This window comes from Amphiprion ocellaris, chromosome 20, assembly GCF_022539595.1.
Source record: "Amphiprion ocellaris isolate individual 3 ecotype Okinawa chromosome 20, ASM2253959v1, whole genome shotgun sequence".
Lineage (NCBI taxonomy): Eukaryota > Metazoa > Chordata > Actinopteri > Pomacentridae > Amphiprion > Amphiprion ocellaris.
Window position 1 is genome coordinate 31159358 of NC_072785.1, and position 21350 is coordinate 31180707.

The 21350-nt window shown below is 38.1% G+C and overlaps 2 protein-coding genes across 5 annotated transcripts in view; both read left to right on the forward strand.

Annotated features, from left to right (window-relative positions):
- Positions 1-7587, forward strand: part of mgaa (MAX dimerization protein MGA a) — a 37510-nt gene extending 29923 nt beyond the window's left edge. The window contains exons 28-34 of the mRNA XM_055005980.1: positions 75-151; positions 563-617; positions 879-984; positions 1650-1946; positions 3276-3416; positions 3496-3624; positions 5170-7587. Coding sequence (XP_054861955.1) covers positions 75-151; positions 563-617; positions 879-984; positions 1650-1946; positions 3276-3416; positions 3496-3624; positions 5170-5897 — 1533 coding nt within the window. The 3' untranslated portion in view covers positions 5898-7587. The remainder of the gene's footprint in view (positions 1-74; positions 152-562; positions 618-878; positions 985-1649; positions 1947-3275; positions 3417-3495; positions 3625-5169) is intronic.
- Positions 7588-9671: 2084 nt separating this feature from the next.
- The window catches only part of mapkbp1 (mitogen-activated protein kinase binding protein 1), a 47424-nt gene continuing 35745 nt past the window's right edge, over positions 9672-21350 (forward strand). For 2 of the 4 annotated variants that reach the window (XM_023292414.3, XM_023292415.3), the window contains exons 1-2: positions 9672-10056; positions 14931-15022. In XM_023292414.3, coding sequence (XP_023148182.2) covers positions 9934-10056; positions 14931-15022 — 215 coding nt within the window. In that variant the 5' untranslated portion in view covers positions 9672-9933. Of the gene's footprint in view, positions 10057-14204; positions 14322-14930; positions 15023-21350 lie in introns of those variants that run through there. The other 2 variants (XM_023292416.3, XM_023292417.3) reach the window with 2 other exon arrangements.

Here is a 21350-nt window from a genome sequence, read left to right on the forward strand (position 1 = left end):
TGGTGGCAGCATCATGATGTGAAGCACGGTGGTGGCAGTTGAACTCACCTGAGGTGTCTCTGTGTTTGTGTCAGGTGGACGATGGCGATCGGGGCGTTTCCAAGGCGACGGTGGAGGAAAACGTTCGGCTGAAGAGGATGAGGAGATCAGAGTAAGAAATGAAGCTCAGAATTATCAGCAGTTTATAATCTACTAATAAGTGAAATTAGAAGTTTATACGAGCTGCTGTTGATTCCACATTTAAATCTGAACCTCACAGCTCATGTTAGGGATTTTCTTATAAAAGTAAAACCTTCTGGGACGTTTCAAAATCCTAAAGCTCCTTTTTTAGTTCAGATTTTTTTTTTATTTTTGTCCCCTCAGATCTCAATTTCATTTTGTTTGCAACTTTTCTGTCTTCAATTTAATCTTAAAAATGTTTTATGTCTGTAGACAATATTATCACTTTAAAAATAAAAAAATAAAAAGTTTATAGAAGTTAAAAATATTCTGTCTTGGTAAAATTTAGCTTACTTAAAGTACAGAATCATCCACTGACACGTTGTTTTCTGAATGTTTCCAGTGTGGATGAGACGCCAGGAACCACGAACTCTCCAAAGAAGCTGCAGCTCCATCAGGTACAACCAGGAAACTGTAAAAACACACGTAGCTCATTATTTCACTGTAAAACCTAATCACATCTGAACACATCTCCAGGAATGTTTTTAAGTTTCCTTCAGTGTCACATTAATCCAGGAACGTTTCTCTCTACTACGTCAGTTTGTCTAAATTTAATCAAGTCCAAGCTGATGAGACAGAATCTGAGTCTCAGAACTCTGGACGAACAATCAGAATCTCAGTTTTAGTGATTTTTTTCTGTGATGTTTTTGGTCCTTCAGGCTCGTCAGGAGCTCCAGACTCTGCACAGCGCGATAGAGGAGCTGAAGAGTCTGAAGACGAGTCTGAAGCAGCAGAGAGACACACAGAGTTCAGGTGAAAAACCAGGTGAGAAACAATGTTAGAAACCAGGTGGAAAACCAGGTGAGAGTTAATGTTAGAGACCAGGTGAGAATCAATGTTATAATCCATGTTAGAAACCAGGTGATAATCGATGTAGAAACCAGGTGATAATTAATGTTAGAAACCAGGTGAGAATCAGTGTAGAAACCAGGTGAGAATCAATGTAGGAACCAAGTGAGAATCAATGTAGGAACCAGGTGAGAATCAATGTGAGAATCAGCGTTAGAATCCAGCTGAAAATCAAGGTGAGAAACTAGATGAGGAACCAGGTGAGGGTGTTTTCAAAAGTAAACCTTCCTGCGTCATATTGTGTTGTAAAATAGCAGCAGATTCATCTTCTAACTTTTCTGTAAAACAGATTGAGTTGTCAGAAATTATATGAAGGAGGGTTTTTGGCTCCTGCAGGTGTGGTTCATTTCTTCTTCAGGTGTAGGGCCTCAGAACAGCTGTCTTGTTGGTTGCAAGTAAAAAAGGCTGCTGACCAATCAGAACAACAAACAGAAAGTTTGCAGTAGAGTCATGTGACCACTCATCTGTGGGAGGAGCTCTAACCTGTGGGTTGTGTCACTCACTTGTGGGCGGAGCTCTACCCTGTGGGTTGTGTCACTCACCTGTGGGCGGAGCTCTAACATGTCTGTGTGTGACTGCAGGTAAGAGCGAGCAGAGATCAGGAAGTCAGCAGCCAACAGGAGACACAATTGAAGATGGCATCACGGCCACATCACCTGACCCGCAGCCTCCACAAGCTCCTCCCACTTGTGGTTCTGCCCCACCCACTCCTACACCTGTCCAGCCTCTGGTCCAACAGGTATTAAACACCGTCCTAGCTCATTCTGCTGCGTCCCACAATGCATCTGTGCAGAGAGATCGGCCGAGGACGATTCCCAACATCCTGTCTCGCAGGAAGACTCATCCACAGCCACCTCAGAACACAACGACTGAAGAGGGTAAGACTTAACTACCCAACCACCTGACTAACTACCTGACCTACCTGTTGACTCACATAGTTACCTGGTTAGTTACCAACTGATAGACGTAGTCAACCAGTTACTAAGTGAGTAGGCTGACTTATTAAATAACTGATCTAGAAAGTAGACAAAGTCAACCAGTGAGTAGCAGACCCAACTGAAACATTTAATTAGTCAGTTACTAAGTTAGCTGCTGACCAACCAATATACTGATCTACTGTTAGACTTAACCAACCAGTTACTCAGTTAGCTGATTGGCTGATTGACTTAATAACTAAATAATAGACTCAGACTAACAGTTACTCAGTTAGCAGACTAACTTACTAACTGTTCTACAAGTAGACAAAGTCAACCAGTTACCTAGTTAGCTAACTAACTAAATAACCAACTAAACAAGTCGCAGACCCAATTTAAACATTTAGTCAGTCAGTCAGGTACTAAGTTAGCTATTGACTAACTAATATACTGATCTACTGTTAGACTTAACCAACCAGTTACTTGGTTTGGTGACTGGCTGACTAACTTAATAACTAAATAACTGACTCACTAATAGACTCAGACCAACAGTTACCAAGTTACTAAACTGGCTTACTCATTAACTGATCTACAAGTAGACCAACTCAACCGGCTTTCCTAGTTAGTTAACTAACTAAATAAATAACCAACTGAGTAAGTAGCTGAACCAAGTGAAATGTTAGTCAGTCAGGTACTAAGTCAGCTATTGACTAACTAATTAACTGATGTACTTTTAGACATAACCAACCAGTTACTCGGTTAGCTGATTGACTTTTTAAATAACTAAATAATGGACTCAGACTAACAGTTACTCAGTTATCTGACTGAAGGACAAACTAACTAGCTATGTTAATAAGTGACTTACTTAGAAACTTAGTCAAACAGTTACTCTCCTAACTGCCTCATTAACTGACTAACTATATTAATAAATAAGTGACTTGCTTAGAGACTTAGTTAATCAGTTACTGACTCATTAACTAACTGACTGACTTTGTGACAATGAAACACCTACTAGTAGACTTAGTCAAGTAGTTATCTGAAAGACTCAGTGATGTTTAGCTAACTGTTTGACTGACTGACTGAATTAATAACTAGCCAACTAACTATTGATCTGCCCCACTAAGTTATTTTTTTACTGCTAATTTAGTTACTTAGTGGTCCGTTAATTAAACAGTTAATTAAACTACTATCAGTCCGGTTTTTCTGGACTGATAGTTGTTGTGGTTGCTCCGTAGACTGACTGTTTACTAGTTGGTTAGTTGTTGGTTTATAAATTGACTAGTCTTCCTGCAGTCCATCCTCCAGGTGAACCTCCGTCCATCAAGGCTCTGATCCCGACTGAGGTTCTGTCTCTGGTCCAGGCAGCATTACCAGGACAACGAGTCTTGTTTGGCCCTCTGGAACCGACAGTGTTGCAGTCAACTCCGAGTCCAGGTACTAACTAACCTCTGATGACCTGTTTGCCGGTTAACCTCGCTTTCATTGCCAAACTAACACGTGACCTCCTCTGTAGGCATGGCATCCGTCACTGTGAACATACCCAACCTGGCCAATCAGCAGCTGCATCTCACCTCCTTGCCCCACCCACCAGCTGACAAGATCTGCAACAGCGCCGCCCCACTCACCCTCACTAACTTCACAGGTAACCAGCAAACATCTCACCACCTAACCAACTAACTAGACTTGTAGCTAAAGGAACAGTTTAGAGAGAATTTTTCGATGATGTCCTGATCAGGTTTTTAGCCCTTGATCCAATCGGACTCGTAATATTTAGTGTCTACCAATTGGAAACCATTTTACTAGATCAGACACATTCCATGTACAGGGGGTCCTCAGTTTATGACGTCCTCAATCTACGGTGTTACATCGCAACTGGTTACGTGGAACTGGTTGGCGAGCACAGCGGATGAATACATCGTCATGCAGCACTATAAGACGGCTTTGTTTCCATTCTCCGGTTCTACGCCGTCTTAGATTGTGCCACATTCACTAACTTTTTGCCTTTAATTATGGCTGCCAAGCACAAGTGAGACTCTTCTGATGGCAGTGCTTCGAAGTAAATCAAAGCCATCTCCGTGGAAGTGAAATTAGATATAATAAAATGCTCGGAACAGGGTGAAACACTGACGAACAATCTATCCTGGTGCACGTAATGGCTTTGTTTACATTTTCGCCAGAGTTCCGACTTGCAGCGAAAATCAACTTACGTTGCGCGGTAGGAACGGTACTCCAACGTGAGTCAAGGACCCCTGTATTGTAGATCAGCTGTAGTACCTGGTTGTTCCACCAGGTGGATCCCCCTAAGGTGTATGTTCACAAGGATCTGTCAGTTTCTCGCTTCCTATTCACATAGACAACGGATGGGAAGCAAGACATTGACGGATCCTGTGGACACACAGGATCCGTCAATGTCTTGCTTCCCATCCGTTGTCTCTGTGAAACACCTCGTGTATGAGACACATTTCATGTATCGTAGACCAGCTCTAGTACCCGGTAGTTCCACCAGGTGGAGCCTCTTAAGGTGTACGTTCACAAGGGTCCGTCAGATTCTTGCTTCCCATCTGTTGTCTATGTGAAACACCCCGTGTCGCATTCTGGTTGCGTTTCAAGCTACATTGCGGTGCGTCACCCCCAAGTTGCCTGCAGTTCATTTTTAGTACTTCTACTTTAAACAATTGAGGCGCGGGGAGCAGACGTCCGACGCTTTGCAAGACTTCTGTAAAACATCCAATCTAGCCGTCGTTGAGCTAAAACAAGGACAGATTCACCTCATATGTTTTCAGAAATACTTTTCGCTGAACTGTTTTCGTAATAAAAGAGGAAGTTGCCGACCGAGCCGCCATGTTGGTCTGACGCCTTGACCAGCTGTCATGGGACCACCTAGTGACCCACCAAGCGGGCAATATTGGGATGCGGTGCATTTTCCATACCAGACGAAACACCCCTGTGGTACCATTAAACTGTAGACCAGAGGAGGCGTCACTCAGACTACAGTTCATGTTGGCAAGGAAAGAGCATTGTGGGAGTTTAGCTAGTAAAGGGGCACCATGACAAAGACTTCTGATTCTGAAATGCCTTGATCAGCCCCGACCTTTGACACTGAATTTAGACATCTCTAGTGTTTGCGGCTTATTGTTTTGTTAGTTTTTTGTCAGCTGATCATGACTGTTTTTATTTACACCCGCAGACTTCAGCATGCTCCATGCGGTTCACCCTGCAACAACACAACAAGAACAGAAAGAACAACAACAACAGTTAGACAAACAACAACAACAGCAGACAGACAAACAACAACCGACGGACAAACAACAAACACAACAGAACCGGCCGTTGGACCCTCAGTCAGTCTCTGTTGGATCGGACCGTAGCAGCGACCAGTCCGACCTCAGACCTTCATCCTCGCCGTCTGTTAGCACCGACCGTCAGTCGCAGGTAAAAGGGGCGGGGCCTCAGGAGACCAACGGTGACCCGGACAACGAGAATCTGGCATTACTCCTCAACGAGATCTTCTTCCTCAACCAGCAGAACATCACCACGATGACGGCAGCAGGGGTCCCATCACCAGGGAAACCAACCTCTGAGGTGGGCGAAGCCAAGGAGCGAGACCACGTCCACAGACTCCCACAGCCAGACTCGGACTCTACCAGCACCGTTGCCATAGAGACAGAGGGGGTGGGGCTTAATGGCTATGCAGAGGCGACTGGCGTGCAGGAGGGACCAGGAAACACTAAAGGAGCTGTGCTGACTCCGCCCCCTCTGCTGCAGATGAAGGTGGGAGGGGCCAAGGTTGCCCCACCCACCAGCAGTGACAGCGCAGCAGGAGGGGCATCAGCAGAGAGGAGGGAGGGGGGCATGGCCTGGAGGCCGATGCCGAGGCTGGTTCCTCTGGGGTTGAGGGGGAACCCGCCCTGCTGATGTCACGCATGATGTCACCGCAGCTTCAGGACCTCATTGGCGGTCTGTGGGCAGCGAACATTTTCTGATTGGTCATCAGGAAGAGAAGCGGATCACTGATGTTTACAGTCGAGCAGAGATCGTGTCACCTTATTTATTTTGTCAGCGCCGTCATCCTTTCAGTCTGAGCTCCGTCGTTTGTTTGCTTTAGTCGTTGTTTCAGGATCGTTTCAGAATAAAGTTGAAACAGAAAAAATCCCGATACGGAACTGATAACAGATCAATACTGTAAAATAGACTGAGGCTGTTGCTATGGCAATGGCAGGTACCCTGTCGCCAGGGTAACCGCCTTCTGAGGCGACCGGAGGGAAAAAAGTTGATAAAATATTCTGAATAATTTTGGTTGTTTCCAAACTGTAATTTAAATATGTTTGGCCGCGATCAATCGATTTATTGATCACCAGAATAACAATCAGCAGCTGTTTAATTAATCAATGTCATTTTTCTGATGCAGTTTACAGGCAGAAAACAGCCGATAGAATAATCAATAATAATAATGTTGCAGCTTCATTCTAATAAAGTTTCTGATCAATCATGTCGACTAGTTTGAAGCTGAGAAATATCAAAACTTTAGGTTTGCTTTATTGTTGGGATTTTATTGTGAAATCCGACTTTATTTAAACCACGAACAAAATGTTAGAAGAACAGTTGTTTGTGTTTCAGGCAGCAACTCACCTGTCCAGCTAGAAAACAGACTCTAACCCGTTTCACTTCCTCTGAATGTTTTGAGTCAAAATAATTTTTATTTCTGGCCAAATGAAGATTCTGTCACCTGAATTTATCTTTCAGAACCGATTTAGTTTCATATTTTTAAGAGCTAATTTAAAACGTTTTCGACGGTTCAGTAAACTTCATTGATGCTGCTCAGACGAAATAAGAACCAAACTGAAAGAAAAGTTAGTTTTTTAAAGCGTTATTTTATCCTGTTGAAATGTTTTACTTTGAAAAACTCTGAAAACTCGAAAGACTACAGAAACATAAAACTCCTCCTTTAATAGAAGAACGAAACTTTCTGTTCCAAATGTTGCAGCTTTACTCTGAAAATCTGAAACTGACAGAAGCTTTATTTTTGTACTTGAAGGTTTTCGTTCATCGGCGTCACGATGAAATATTTCAGCTGTTTCCGTTTTCAGGAAATAATAAACTATGACAGGAAAGTTTCTTTGTGTTGAACTGTGAAAACTCCTCGAGTTGGTGAAGAAAACTCACCTGGACTGACTCACCTGGACTCACCTGTAAAGACTCATCAGGACTGACTCACCTTAACTCACCTGGAGCGACTCACCTGTAAAGACTCACCTGGACTCACCTGTAAAGACTCACTTGGAATGACTCATCTGGACTCACCTATAAAGACTCATTTGTACTGACTCACCTGTACTGACTCACCTGGACTGACTCATCTGGACTCACCTGTAAAGACTCATTTGGACTGACTGACTCATCTGGACTCACCTGTAAAGACTCATTTGGACTGACTCACCTGGACTGACTTGCCTGTAAAGACTCTCCTGTACCTGCAAGCAGGATTAAAGCATCCGTCTGTCGTGCGGCTCTGCTTTGTTTTTCTTAAATTTGTATTTTTGTACGAGTTAAAGTTAAACTCTGTTATCTGAATAAAACTCTAATATCAATAAAGTTTCACTACGAACGTCTGACTGCTGAGATTTTATCAATGAAACTAAAAAAAATTAAACTTACTGTTTGAATATCTGCTAAAACTCAGGAAAGGGACTTTTCTGATTTACTAGACGACACATGAACGCATCATCGAAGCAACAGATGGACGATTTTCCGTTTCAGGTTCTGGAGGCAACTTGAAACCTGAAGATTCTTCAAACAGCGACTCACCTGTTCAGGTAGAAACAAAAAGACTCCACCTGCTTTAATCAGAACTTAAACTCCTGAATATTTTTGTTTGAAATGCCACTTTTCACAGTTTTTCTGATGTTTAACTGAAAAAATACAAACTTTTTTCATGTTTTCTATTTTAAAAATCTTGATAAACTAAATTTTTGCCGTTTAATTCGACTCTTCAGACTGGATAAGTGAATTTCAGAGAATCAACTTTAATTGCTTGAATTTCTGCTGAAGCTGAAACTTCCTTTATTTAGTTGGATGCACCTGAATGCATCATGCTGAAAAATAAAAGCCAAAAAAGTTTAATATTTTTTAGTCAAACTTTGAGTATCTAAATTAATTCCAGATAAAAATCAACTTCATGTCTGGTTTTAAACAAGAAATAAAATGTTAGAAAACAGAAAATCTGAACTAAAAGTTAAAGGAAATAAATGAAAACAGTTTAAACCTAATAAGAATCCCAGCGTGTCTAAAATGTTTTAAATATAGATTATTTAACTAAATTATTATTATTTATTCAACACGTTCTCAGGACATTTTATAGTTCTATAATCAATTGAAGCATATTGACTGATTTTTATGTTTTTGTCCTTCTCTTTTTCCATCAATAGTTTCATGATGTCGTCACAAATCTACTTGTCAAAATAAAGTCCAAAAATGTTTCACTGAACAATGAAAAAAAAGCTGCAGTTCCCGTTTCCGCCGCTCAGAGGCGCTTCCGCTTCATCGCACCGCTACAGCGGCGACGGATCAAAGTGCGTCAGCCGCGTCAGACGTGACGACACCGGATATTTAGATGCGCTACCGTCAAAGTAAAAGTGGAAATTAAAGCGACGAACTGTGCAGATCTCTACTAAACCAAAAATCCCTTAAATAACAGGAAACTGGAGGAAAATTGAAGTTTTGCTAACAAACCACCTTAAAAGCAGTTTCACTGTGGATAGCTAAAGTAAAATATGTCTAAATTTTAGATTTACAGCAACATTTATGAATCAGTTTAAATTCTGAGCTGATGGAAATGTGTACAAATAATTTTGATCATTACCGACTCATAAAAACCTGACATCAAAACAAAACATGAAAGCAACACTATATTATAATTTCAATAATTAAATTTTACATAAAAAACCGTCCTGGTTAAAATAAAAAAAAAGCAACAAGAGAAAAGCTGAATTAAAATTAATTGAACACTTGAACCTGATAAAACATGAAGAATGTGCAGCGTTATTTTACAAAATGCTCAAAACCAAAGCTGAAAATATTTGAACATTAGGAGTCAGTTATTAAACAAAAGGAGATTTTTGGTCAATCAACACTTCAACCTCAGATCAGTAAATACAGCTGTCATGTAAATGGAAATAATTAAGTGAACTACATGAGTAAACGGTATATTTAAAAATAATTATTCAGTTCTTAGTAAACAACCATGTTTTGTGTTGTTGCACATAAAACACTAACATCTGGACGTTCTTTGCATGTAGGACATTTTTCATTGTAGATTTTTCTTATTGTAAGTTTTTATTTACTGCACATTTTGGCTTTTTTTAAATCAGTTTTTATGGTGGTGGGAACTTTACTCTTTCTGCTGTATGAAACAAATTTCCCCTCTGGTATTAATAAACTATTTCTGTTCTATTTTGTGTCTCTCTTTCTTAATATGGTTGTTGTTATGAATGTTTTGTGTCCCAGAAGAGAAAACACAGCAAAGGTGAGTAAATAAAGATAAACATTAAGTTTAACAGCTGTATTGAGCCTTTAAACTTTAAACTTGTTGAATATAATGTCATTAACTGGTGTGGAATAGAGTTTTGTATATTTCTTTGTTTTATTCTGAAAAGCCAGGGCGGAAGCGCGCCTACCGCTGCAGCGGTATGTTTGACGCTCTCGGCACCGCTCGGCTCAGTTCGGTTCTGCTCGAGTCGGAGGCGCAGCGTCTCCCGGTTCTTCGCCGCTGCGGAGGAGTACGATGCGGAGCAGCAGCGACCCGGACCGAACCAGAACCAGACCAGGACCCGGACCCAGGCCCGCAGAACCCTCCGGGCCGCGGACGGCATGACGGCAGCGGCGGTGGGGCAGCGAGACACAGACCGGAGCTGCAGCCGCTGAGGGACGCAGCTAACCGGCTGCTAACGGCGCGATGACCGCGGACGGAACCGGAACCGGAACCATCCGCAGCCGCATCAAGAACCTGCTGAGGTCCCCGTCCATCAGACTGAGGAGGAGCGGAACGGCCCGGAACCAGCGGGACCTGAGCGGAAAGGTACACAAGCAGTAACACACACTGTAACACACACACACACACACACACACACAGTGTAACACACTTCCATATAGACACACTCAGTAACACACACTGTCTGCTTTATTGTTTATTTTATTGTTTTTTTTAATTTGTTTAATTTAGTATTATATATATATGTGTGTTATTATTATTATTATTATTATTAATATTATTATGTGGTTTTATTTATCATTTTATTTTATGATTATTTTATATTTTATTTTATGTATTAATTTATTATAAATTATTTTATTATTTTTTGTTTTCATTAATTTAATAAATAAATTTAATCATATTTTATATATCAGTATTATATGATAATAATATTAATATTATTAATAATAATAATAATAATAATAATAATAATAATAATAATAATAATAACAATTATTTTATATGATTTTATGTATACATTTATTTTATTATTATTTTCTATTTTATGTATTTATTATATTTTTTTATTAATTTAATTTCATATTTTATATATCAATGTTTTATTATTGTTATTATTATTATTATTATTATTATTATTATTATTATTATTATTACATGTTTTTTGGATCAATTTATTTTGTTATTATTTTATATTTTATCTATTTATTTTATTATTTTATTTATCGGCTTAATTGAATACTTTATATGCCACTGTGCTGTTTTATTATTATTATTATTATTATATCTTATTTTAATTTATTTATTAAAGCAATTTATATTATTATTTTATTGACGAGTTAATCTTATTATTATTTTATATTTATTTTATTTTACTATCATATTATTTACTACCTTATTTTATTTCTTTTATATATTACTCTATTTTACTATCTATTATGATCAATGTCTGGTTCTTTTATTTCTTTATTAATTTTACATTTTAATATTTTACACACTAGCTTCTTAATTAAAATATTAATTCGTTGTCATTTTTAATTAATTTTTATTGTTACTATTTCTACATCTTTTTATTGTTGTCTTATTTATTATTTAGTCTATTATGCATTATTTTATGTGGCAGTTTCTATTATTTTTTAGATGTTTATATTATTTAATGATTAATAATTGTACTTTATCATTATTTTGGATTTTTGCTTATTTCAATAGTATTTAATATATTCGGTCATTTATTGTGTTTTTTGTCTGTACTAGTTATCTGTCAGTGTATTTATTTTTATTTTACATCTTATTTTATTTTATCTATCAATTTATTTTATTATTTTATTTGAAAAGTTTATTTTATTATTATACTATATTTTTCATTTTATTATAATGTTATTTACTATTTTATTTTAATTCTCTTTTATATATTAGTTTATTTTACTATTTCTTATTATCAATATCCAATTATTTTACTACATTATATATCAGGTTCTTTTATTGACTTATATGTTTATATAGTTTTTTAAATTATTATAATTTTCCACACTAGTTTATCATTTTTTTGCATACCTGATTAATTAATTGTCATTTTATTGACTAGCTTGTTTTATTTTAATCTTATATATTATTTTGGTTTATTATTTAGTATTTTATATAGCAGTTTCTTATATTATTTAAATAGATAATGAATATTTTTACTTTATTATTTTTACGTTTGTTTATTTTACTAATATTTTATATTATATTATTAGTACTAAATTTGCACTTCTTATACATGAGTTTTTTTTAAGTGCAGTATTTTACATAATTAACTTTATTTTGAGTTTTTTATGTTAATATTCTCATCATTTTATTTACTATTTAATAGTCATTTTATGTATTAGTTTTTAAAAATTATTTTCTGTGTATCACTCTATTTTATTCTAATTTTATTTATTAGTTGGTTTTATTAGTATTATTACTATTTGAATTCATTTTATTATTGTTATTATGCAGCCCGTCACAGTGAGGATCCGTCTAACAACTAAAACATTTTTTTGTCTTTCTGTCCTCGTTTAATTCTCAGTTTCCACAAACATCAAACATGAACTAAAATATCTTGGCTTTCTAAAACCGTCCTCGTTCTGAAAACATCCTCTCTGTCTTTACTTTAAATCGAGTCTTTTCACTAAATCACCTCATTTAATGTCTATGTTTTCTAAAATTATTTCAGCCGAACGGGTCCAGATCTGTTGTTTAGTCCAATAAATAATCGATTATTTGTTTGCTTTTAACTCCATCAGCAACTATTTTATGATCTAATTAATCAGTTTGAGTCATTTTTAAAGAGAAAACATCTTTTAAGCTTCTTAAATATGAATATTTTCTGGTTTCCTTTCCTCCTTTTTGACAGTAAACTGAACATCTTTGCTCTAAAAAAGTGACATTTTGAGCTTTAATCGACATTTTTAATCATTTTTAAACCAAACCACTGATGGATTTGTCCAGAAAATGACCATCGGTGAGTGTCGGTAACCTGGACTGATCTGGTCTGACCTGGCCTTCGGTCCGTCTGTCCGGTCATTCCGGTCTGTTTGTCCCTGCAGGGCTTCTGTCCATCTGTCAGCAGCTCCCACAATGCTTCGCTGGGATCCGCTAGACTTGTTTTAGATGTTGTGAGGACAAACAACGAGTCCTCACGGAGTAAACAAAGACCACAGATCTGCTGGTTCCTCCTCAGCTGATCTCACAGTTCTTCTCATTGTTTACTTCTTTCAGCTGCTGCCAACAGTTTGATAAAAAAAAAACAACTTACAAATGAGAAGCTGCAGAAGAAAAGCAAACCATTTTCTCTTTAAAATACCCAAAAGGTGTTTTATTGGATTCAAGTTAGTTTGGTTCTTTGGATGTTCTCTGCTGGAATATTCCTATTCTTCATCTGGTCAGTCAGTATTTTGGTTTATCCACAGACATTCATGCTGCATCTATAAATATCATCAATGCCTTTTACACTCATGCAGCTCCATATCATCACACTCCCACCGCCGTTCTTCACTGTCAGGACTATGCATCCACTGTGGTAGTCCTGGTCAGGTCCTCACCAAACATCTGGACTCCATCTGAACTCACTGATCTTCATCTGACCAAAGAATATTCTCCAGCATCCATCAGGGCTTCTTCTCAGGTTCTTCAGCAAACTTTCATCTGGAAGTTTAGTTCTGAGCAGCAACCAGGTTTAGTTCTGGTCCTCTGTCCATAGAGGTTGATGTTCTGAAGGTTCCTTCACACTGTCTGAGCTTCACACTAACTCTGGTTTCCATTGAGAACCCCTGAACCAAGTCTGAAGCAGCTGCCGTCTGTTTTTACAGCTGGATGGAGAAAGTAGCTCAATGTCAGTGGAGTCATTTTAGGAGCTCTGATTAGTGGAACTATGACTCCTTCTAGACCTCCTGATTAGTGGTACTATGACTTCTTCTAGACCTCCTGATTAGTGGCACTATGACTCCTTCTAGACCTCCTGATTAGTGGTACTATGACTCCTTCTAGACCTCCTGATTAGTGGCACTATGACTCCTTCTAGACCTCCTGATTAGTGCTGACTCTCTGCTTCACTGGTTTTTAGTTGATCTTCTTGGATCTTTTTCCATCTTTGTCAAGTCTCTCAGTCAGATTTTTCTCTTCCTGTGTTCACTTCTTTTCCATGTGGAGCCATGATGCAGACATAGATAGACCCAGTCCATAGGTCCAGAACTGAGAAAGTTCTGCTGTTCTCAGCTCAGTTTAGAACCATATTGATGCAGTTTTGTTGCTTTGAGTTTCGACTTTGGGTCTTAGATTTTCAATGCAGTCTTTGTGAAGTCTTTGTTTTTGATTGTTTGTGTTAAACTTAGAAGTATTTGACGTTTAGTTGATGTTCCACAGGGATGTTCTCACTGCTGTTGTAGACTTTATGTGTTTTATGGGATGCAGAACATTGACTCAGATGAAGCTTTAATTGTCTGGACTGAAGCTGAACAGTTAAAACTTGGTTTATTCTTTACAAATTGAGCTGCTCATGCTAGAATTCGATAGCTGGTGAAGTTCTAAACGAGCAGCAGATTCTGATCCGACTGCAGGAAGTGAGTTTCCTGAACAGAAAGATTCCTGAAAGTTTGTGAGTCAGTAGTCGGTGTTTCCTGACAGCTGAGTCTCTGCTCCCTCTGAGGAAAAATGACTGAAAACATAAATAGAGCTTGGAGCAGAGGGAGGGAGAGTCATGTGAGAGCAGCAGACACTCAGAGCCATTAGCTTAGCATGTAGCATGTAGCCGTAGAGTCCGGTGTAGCTTCAGCCGGACGAGCCGATGGACTGAACCCTGCAGGACGTCTGTGAGCAGCATGGAGGGTGAAGTACGTGTGTGTTTGTGTGAAAACAGCAGGACAGTTAGAGAGTTTATGAGCTTCTGCAGTGACTCAGATCAGGGAGGAGATTCTTTAAAACTGATTCTCTGTGAGTCAAGACTTGTCCTCATTCATGGAGTCATAAGTCTGATGGATCGGAAGTGACAGTCATAAAGCAAAAATGTTTAGATTAAGTGTGACTTTCTTTCCGCAAAAAAAAGACTCCAGAAATACTGTTAAAAGTATAGCAAAGAAAGCAATGCAAGACTCCATTGAGAATCTGTCTGTTTTTAGGTTTCCTTCAGTTTGTTTTAAAGACGCTCTTACTCTGGGAGTCATAACTTAGTACAAATGTAAACTCATAGATATTAAACATGTGTTTTCAGATTCAGTGTGACTTAAACCACAGTATGATTGTCATTATTTTCAATGTCAATCACAATAGAACTCCAGAAATCCACTCAGAAACCAGAGAAGACAACAGTTCAGAACCCCATTAAGAATCTGTCTGTTTTTAGTTTCCTTAGCTGTAGCTACACTGACGACATCCACGTGCACGCTCACAATCAAACACCTGTACATATATTTACCTGCTGACCTTTGACCTCTGCCCACCAGGTGACGTTGGAGAAGGTTCTGGGGATCACGGCTCCGGGGAACCGAGCTCTGGCCTGCGACCCTCGAACCGGACTGTTGGCTTATCCTGCAGGGTGAGAAATGCTAAAAATAACATCCAGGAACATTGGTTCTGTCTGTGAAACGTAGAAACATAAAAAGTTTAATGTCATCAATCAAACCGGTTTGAGCATTCTGAAAGGAAATAAATTCTGAAAGTAAATAAAGTGTCAGTAAGAGTCAAAAAGGAGCTAAACTGAAAGGATTCAAACTTTTAATGCAACAAAAAGGGTGTGAAAGAACTTGATTATCAGTAGAGATGTTATGTACTGAAATTAACTGGACGAAACTGAAAGGAGTTAAAGTGCCAGTTGAAATTTGAGCTTTTTAAAAATGTGTGAAAGGACCTAAAGTGTGAAAAAGCAAAATATCAGACTGAGCTGTTTTCACCAAAGTGGACTGAAAATTTATGGACTTTGAATAGAATCAGTACATATATTGAAGAAGTCAGTGAAAGCAGTAGAAGAGAGAACTTTGAGCACTAAAATGACTTGATGCAAACTGAAAGGAGTTGAGGCGTCGTGTCATTTGGAGTTAAAACGTTGAAAGTTGAGAAGCTGAAGCGGACTGAAAGGACTTGTAATGGAAAAACAACTTGACTTTCAAGTGAGATGTTTACACTGAAAGAAGTTAAAGTGTCAGTTGAAATTTGAGCTTTTAAAAAATAACAAAAGGACCTAAAGTGTGAAAATGAGCAAAATATTTGGCTAAACTGCACAAAAGAGGATGGAAAATTTATAGACTTTGAGCAGAATTAGTACGTATATCAAAGAAGTAAGTGAAAGTAGTCGAAGTGTGAAACACAAGCACTGAAATGACTTGATGGACATTAAAAGGAGTCGTGTCATTTGGAGTTAAAGTGTTGAAAGTTGAGAAGTTGAAGTGAACTGAAAGGATTTTTAATGAAAAACTACTTCACTTTCAGGTGAGATGTTTGCAGTGAAAGGAGTTAAAGTGTCAGTTGAAATTTGAGCTTTTAAAAAAATATGCGAAAGGACCGAAAGTGTCTGTTTAAGCGTAAAAAAGAGCGGAATATTGGATGAACTGTTTGCCAACTGTTTGGACTGAAAATTTATGAACTTTGAATAAATTAGCATGTATATCAAAAAAGTCAGTGAAAGCAGTCGAAGCGAGAACTTTGAGCATTGAAATGACTTGACAGACATTGAAAGCAGTTGAGGTGTCCTGTCAGTTGAACTTAAATAGTTGAAATGAGAAGGAGTTAACTGAAAAAAGAACTTGACATCTTCTTAAAGAAGAGCTTGATTTTCAGATGAGATGTTTGCACTGAAAGGAGGTGAAGTGTCAGTTTAAATTTGAGCTTTTAAAGCATGTGGGAAATGACCAAAGGTGTCAGTTTAAGCACCAACAGAGCAACAAAATTGGCTGAGCTGTTTACATAGTATAGTGGGTATATCAAAGAACTCAGTGAAAGCAGTCAAAGCCTGAAATGTGAGCTCTGAAATGACTTAGTACACACTGAAAGGAGTTGAGGTGTTGTGTCGACTGAAGTTAAAGAGTTGTAATGAGATGATGCGAAGTGACAGGACTTCTAATGCTAAAAACTTGTTGATGAAAGAGCTATCAGATGTTTGCACTGAAAGGAGTTAAACCGTCTGTTGAAGCTGAAAACTGAGAAACTTAAAGTCATATAAATGAGGAGGCCTGACAGGAGGTGAAGCGTGGCCAGCATCATAAAGTCATACTCGACTGTCAGAACGAATAAAAGCAGCGTTTAGACGAAGACTAATAGCAGTGGAGTTGGAAATTATTTGCAGGACGAAGCCTGAAGTGAGTTAGAGTTTTGCTAAAAGGAGCTGAAAGCAGTCAGTGCGAGGTGATGTTTATAAAACGGCAGGTTTCGTCCACGTTATTCTGTCGTGCTGCAGCTGTGAGAGCAGCTCAGAGTTACATAATGAATCCTGAGTGTTTACAGTGGAGCTGCTGGACGTTCAGACTTCTCAGGAGGATTAAAGTCACACTGAAAGCAGCTGACTGTCGCCGAGCTTCTCCTACTTTAGATCCTAACGACATGATCAGATTAGCATCAGGTGTTTAGATCGCAGCAGCACATGCAGCAGACGCCGCCATTTAACACGAGACCGAACGGCTGCAGGACTTACCTCCGATCAGGTGGAACGGCTACCTGGAGGAGTCCTGGAGGAACCCTGGAAAACACGTCAGCTCCTTCCAGGATGTTCTCAGGGATCTGTTTGGGTCTAAAAGTGTTTTTAAAGCTTCTTGGTTCTTGAACTTCAGTGGAACTAAACACACTGATAGAGTTTGGACGCAGTACTACAGTTTACCGATGTTCCCTTAACGCCTCACGTGTGTTGTAGATGTTGATTTTTGCCAGTGTCCCATAAATGCCTCACGTCTACCCTGAGAATCTACAATTTTCCAATGTTCCTTCAACGCCTCACATATATTGACGAGTTTTAGATATTCTTCTGGTGACATTTGTGTTTTTATTGGTGTTCATTGGACGTCACAGCAGTCTGAGAAGGTTCCAGGGTTCACATGGGTCTGAAGGAATCTTGAGGGGATCTCAGAGGTCTTTAAAAGGGTTCCCAGTTCAAAGGGTTAAGGTGAGCTTCTTTCAGGTTTTAAAGGTGTTTGCCAGGGCTCACAGTGTTTTGAGGGTGTTCTGGGTATTTGTTGGGGGGTTTCACACTTCACATAGGTCTAAAGGCCTTTTAAGTGGTCTTTGATGTTTTCAAAATGGTTCCAGGTGTGTTTTAGATGAGGTCAGTTTCAAGTATTGTTGAGGTGGCCTCTTTTGTGTTTTTAAAGGTGTTTATTGGACGTCACAGTGGTTTGAGTTGGTTTCCTTCGGGAAATTTAAAGAATTCTTTAAAGGATGTTCTTCAGTGCAGTCTTCATGGTCTGTCGGTGGGTTTAATTAGTTCTATGAAACATCAAGAGGTCTTGAAATGACCACAGACTGCATCATTTGTGGAATCTTGCAGGTTCTTTTCCAGGATCTGTGGATGTTTCTTTAGATCTTTGGATGATTCTGGATCCGCTGAAGGAGTCTTGTTCTTTCATGACAGTGTGGAAGAACAAACAAAGGATAAAACTCTGATGAGTGAATGTTTGTCTCTCTGGTAAAGGTCAGCCTTTAAGTTGTGTTTGTTAAGTCGTTTTGTTAAAGGTTACAGTTACACAACCGATTTAAATGAGGCTTCCCTGTTCAAGTAAAAGCTTCGTCTCAGATCTCCGTCCTAAACTTCTAAACTATAAAACATTCTGAACAGTATCTGCTTTGCAGGAATCATCTTTATCCTTCAGCGTTTGTTCTGTGAGACGGTTTGAGTAGAAACCAACTCAGCTGGAAACATCGAACCTGAAAGACCAGAACTGAACTGTTTGATAAACAGAGCTGAAGGTGGAAGAGTTCAGGTGGTTGTTGCTTCTGAAGATGATTCTTAGTCATGTTTCTTTTTGACCAAAACAAAGATACTCAGTGTACTGATGTTAAAAACATAAAATCTTCACATTTCAGAAGCACAAAACCAGCAAATGTTTCAATTTTTGACTTAAAAATGACCTTTTTTTGTGCCGTTTCAACTCATTTTCCACCAGTTGTTGTTTTTCCCTCCTCGTTTTATTTCAGCCGATTATCTACTAGTGGTAGATAATTAAATATTGCATTATTTATTTGGCTTTTTTGCCACCTGGTGCTCATGTACAGCTACAGCTGACTGTTCAGACTAGTTGAGCTAAATGTTCCAAGTTCACTTCAGAAACTCTAAATGTTCTCCTGCTTGAACAGTTTCATAAAATTTGAAACTGATTAACGCTGAGAGACAAAACTCTGCTTTTAAATTCACATCAAAAGTAGTGAATATTAAATAAAACTGCACTATTCAGTCTTCTTGCATCTGCAGTTTTGTATAATGCTTCATGAAATATGCAGACATTTCCCACCTCTGCATGGAATATATGAATACATGAAGACTTGAGTGAATAAAATACAGACTTTTATTACTGTCAGCTTTATGTTTTTTACAATTTCTCACCATCATGGTTTGGATTTTTCCAGATTTACCATCATTTTATGGTGAGAATCAATTAAAAACAATAATTTTGTACTACCAAATATTTATTTGGCTTTCTATTAAAGTTGATATACAAAAACTGATCATATTTATCTGAAATGATGAAAGATGTGGATAGCTGAGACTGTTCTGAATGACTAAGATAAGATTTTAAAAGTAAATGGAGTGAATTTACCCCGAAAAAGACTCATTATACAGCTACAGCTAATTTACCGTCCAGCTGTTCTGATTCATCATTTTCAGTATTTTTTAAACTACAAACTGTCTAATTTCTGTCATTTCAGCTTCTTAGTGTCAATCTTTTCTGTTTATTTCCTCCTTTATGTCAGTAAACTGAGTATATTTGGACAAAACATTTGAGGAAACAATGATTTCCACCATTTTCCACCATTTTTAGAGACCAAGCAGCTCATTTATTGACCCAGAAAACATTCTTATAGTTGCAGCCGCAGAACCAACCAAAGTCCATTCAAAAAAAGCTCCAATTTAAAGTCCGCATTTATGTATTCAGCCTCATTTTTATTTCCAGTTTGGTCGCCTCTGACGAACTTTAGAATCAGGATGAATTTCTGTGATATTGGTTGTCACATGGAGGTATTTGTAGTTCAGTTTTCCTCATTTTCAGCGACTAAATGTTGAAATTTCAGATGCCAAATGCCTGAAATACAACGTTATGTAGAAGCAGCTGCTAAATGAATCCTGATTATTGTTGACAATGGAGCTGCAATGATTGAGAAGTTAGTTTCCAACAGTTTTTTATAATTCATTAATCAGTTTGAGTAATTTTTAAATAAAAAAATTCTAAATTCTGTGATTTCAGCTTGTTAAATTTGAATATTATCTGGTTTCTTTCCTCCTTTATGATAGTAAACTGAATATATTTGGACAAAATAGGACTTTTTTTATTGTCATTTTAGCTGTTTTCTCATATTTTGTCAACCAAACAACTAATTATTAAATCCAGAAATGAATCCGCAGTTTAAGAATTGGTCTTTTTAGAGGTAAAGAGGAAGATTAATTAGCGGATTGGTTTGTTCTTGTGCAGCAGTGAATGTTTGACTGATATATAATGAAAAAGGATCAGTTTTTGGACTTTTCTTTCTGATTCTGCAGCTTTTTGTTTGTTCTGATGTTCCGTTATCAGTTTTCTGTCTTCACACGTCTGAATGTGAGAAACCTCGGCTGGTTTCTGTGGCGACGTGTTGAGGTTCTGAGAGGAATAAAGTTGATCGAAGCGCATCGATCTGATCTGAGATCAGATCAGAGGTCGGATCAGACTCAGCTGTTTCCTCCTAGCTGCGACTTCCTGACGAGGAATGACGGGAATGTTGGAGGGCGAGTCGTGGAAACCGTCCAACTTCCACGTTTTTCATTTCCTCACCGACCAACCAGCTGCAGGCGGAGCGGAGGAGACTGCTGATTGGTCGGTTTGTGTCCAGTCAGTTGAACTGTGAAGGAAGTGAAGTGGGTCAGTGGAGCGACGGGAGGAGGAGGATGGAGGTTCATGTATGAGCTGAAAGAAAGACACATTCATGCTGCACAATGACAGCAAGAAGAAAGATGGTCTGTCTGCAGGCAGAGGACTGGAAGTACTGCAGTATTCATGGTTATACTGCAGTGATAATGCGGTATTCATGGTTATACTGCAGTTATAATGCAGTATTCATGGTTATACTGCAGTTATAATGCGGTATTCATGGTTATACTGCAGTTATAATACAGTATTCATGGTTATACTGCAGTTATACAGCAATATTCATGGTTATACTGCAGTTATAATGCAGTATTCATGGTTATACTGCAGTTATAATGCAGTATTCATGGTTATACTACAGTTATGCAGCAATGTTCGACGTTATACTACAATTATACTGCCGTATTCATGCTTAGACTACAGTTATACAACAGTATTCACAATTATACTGCAAGTTATACTACATTATGCATAGTTGTACTACAGCTATACGACAATATTTATATTACAATTATACAGCAGTATTCATAGTTAAATTACTGTTATACTGTAGATTTCACAGTCATACTACTGTATTGTACTACAGCTTTACTGCAATATGTATAGTTATATTACAGATGTACTACAATGTTTAAAGTTATACTGCTGCTATACTGCAGTATTCACAGTTATATTACAGTTATACTGTGGTAATTATGGTTATACTACTGTTAAGCTGCAATATATATAGTCATAGTACAATTATACTGCAGTATTTGTAATTATATAACAATTATACTGCACTATTCATAATTTTACTACAGTTATACTGCAGAATTCACAATTGCA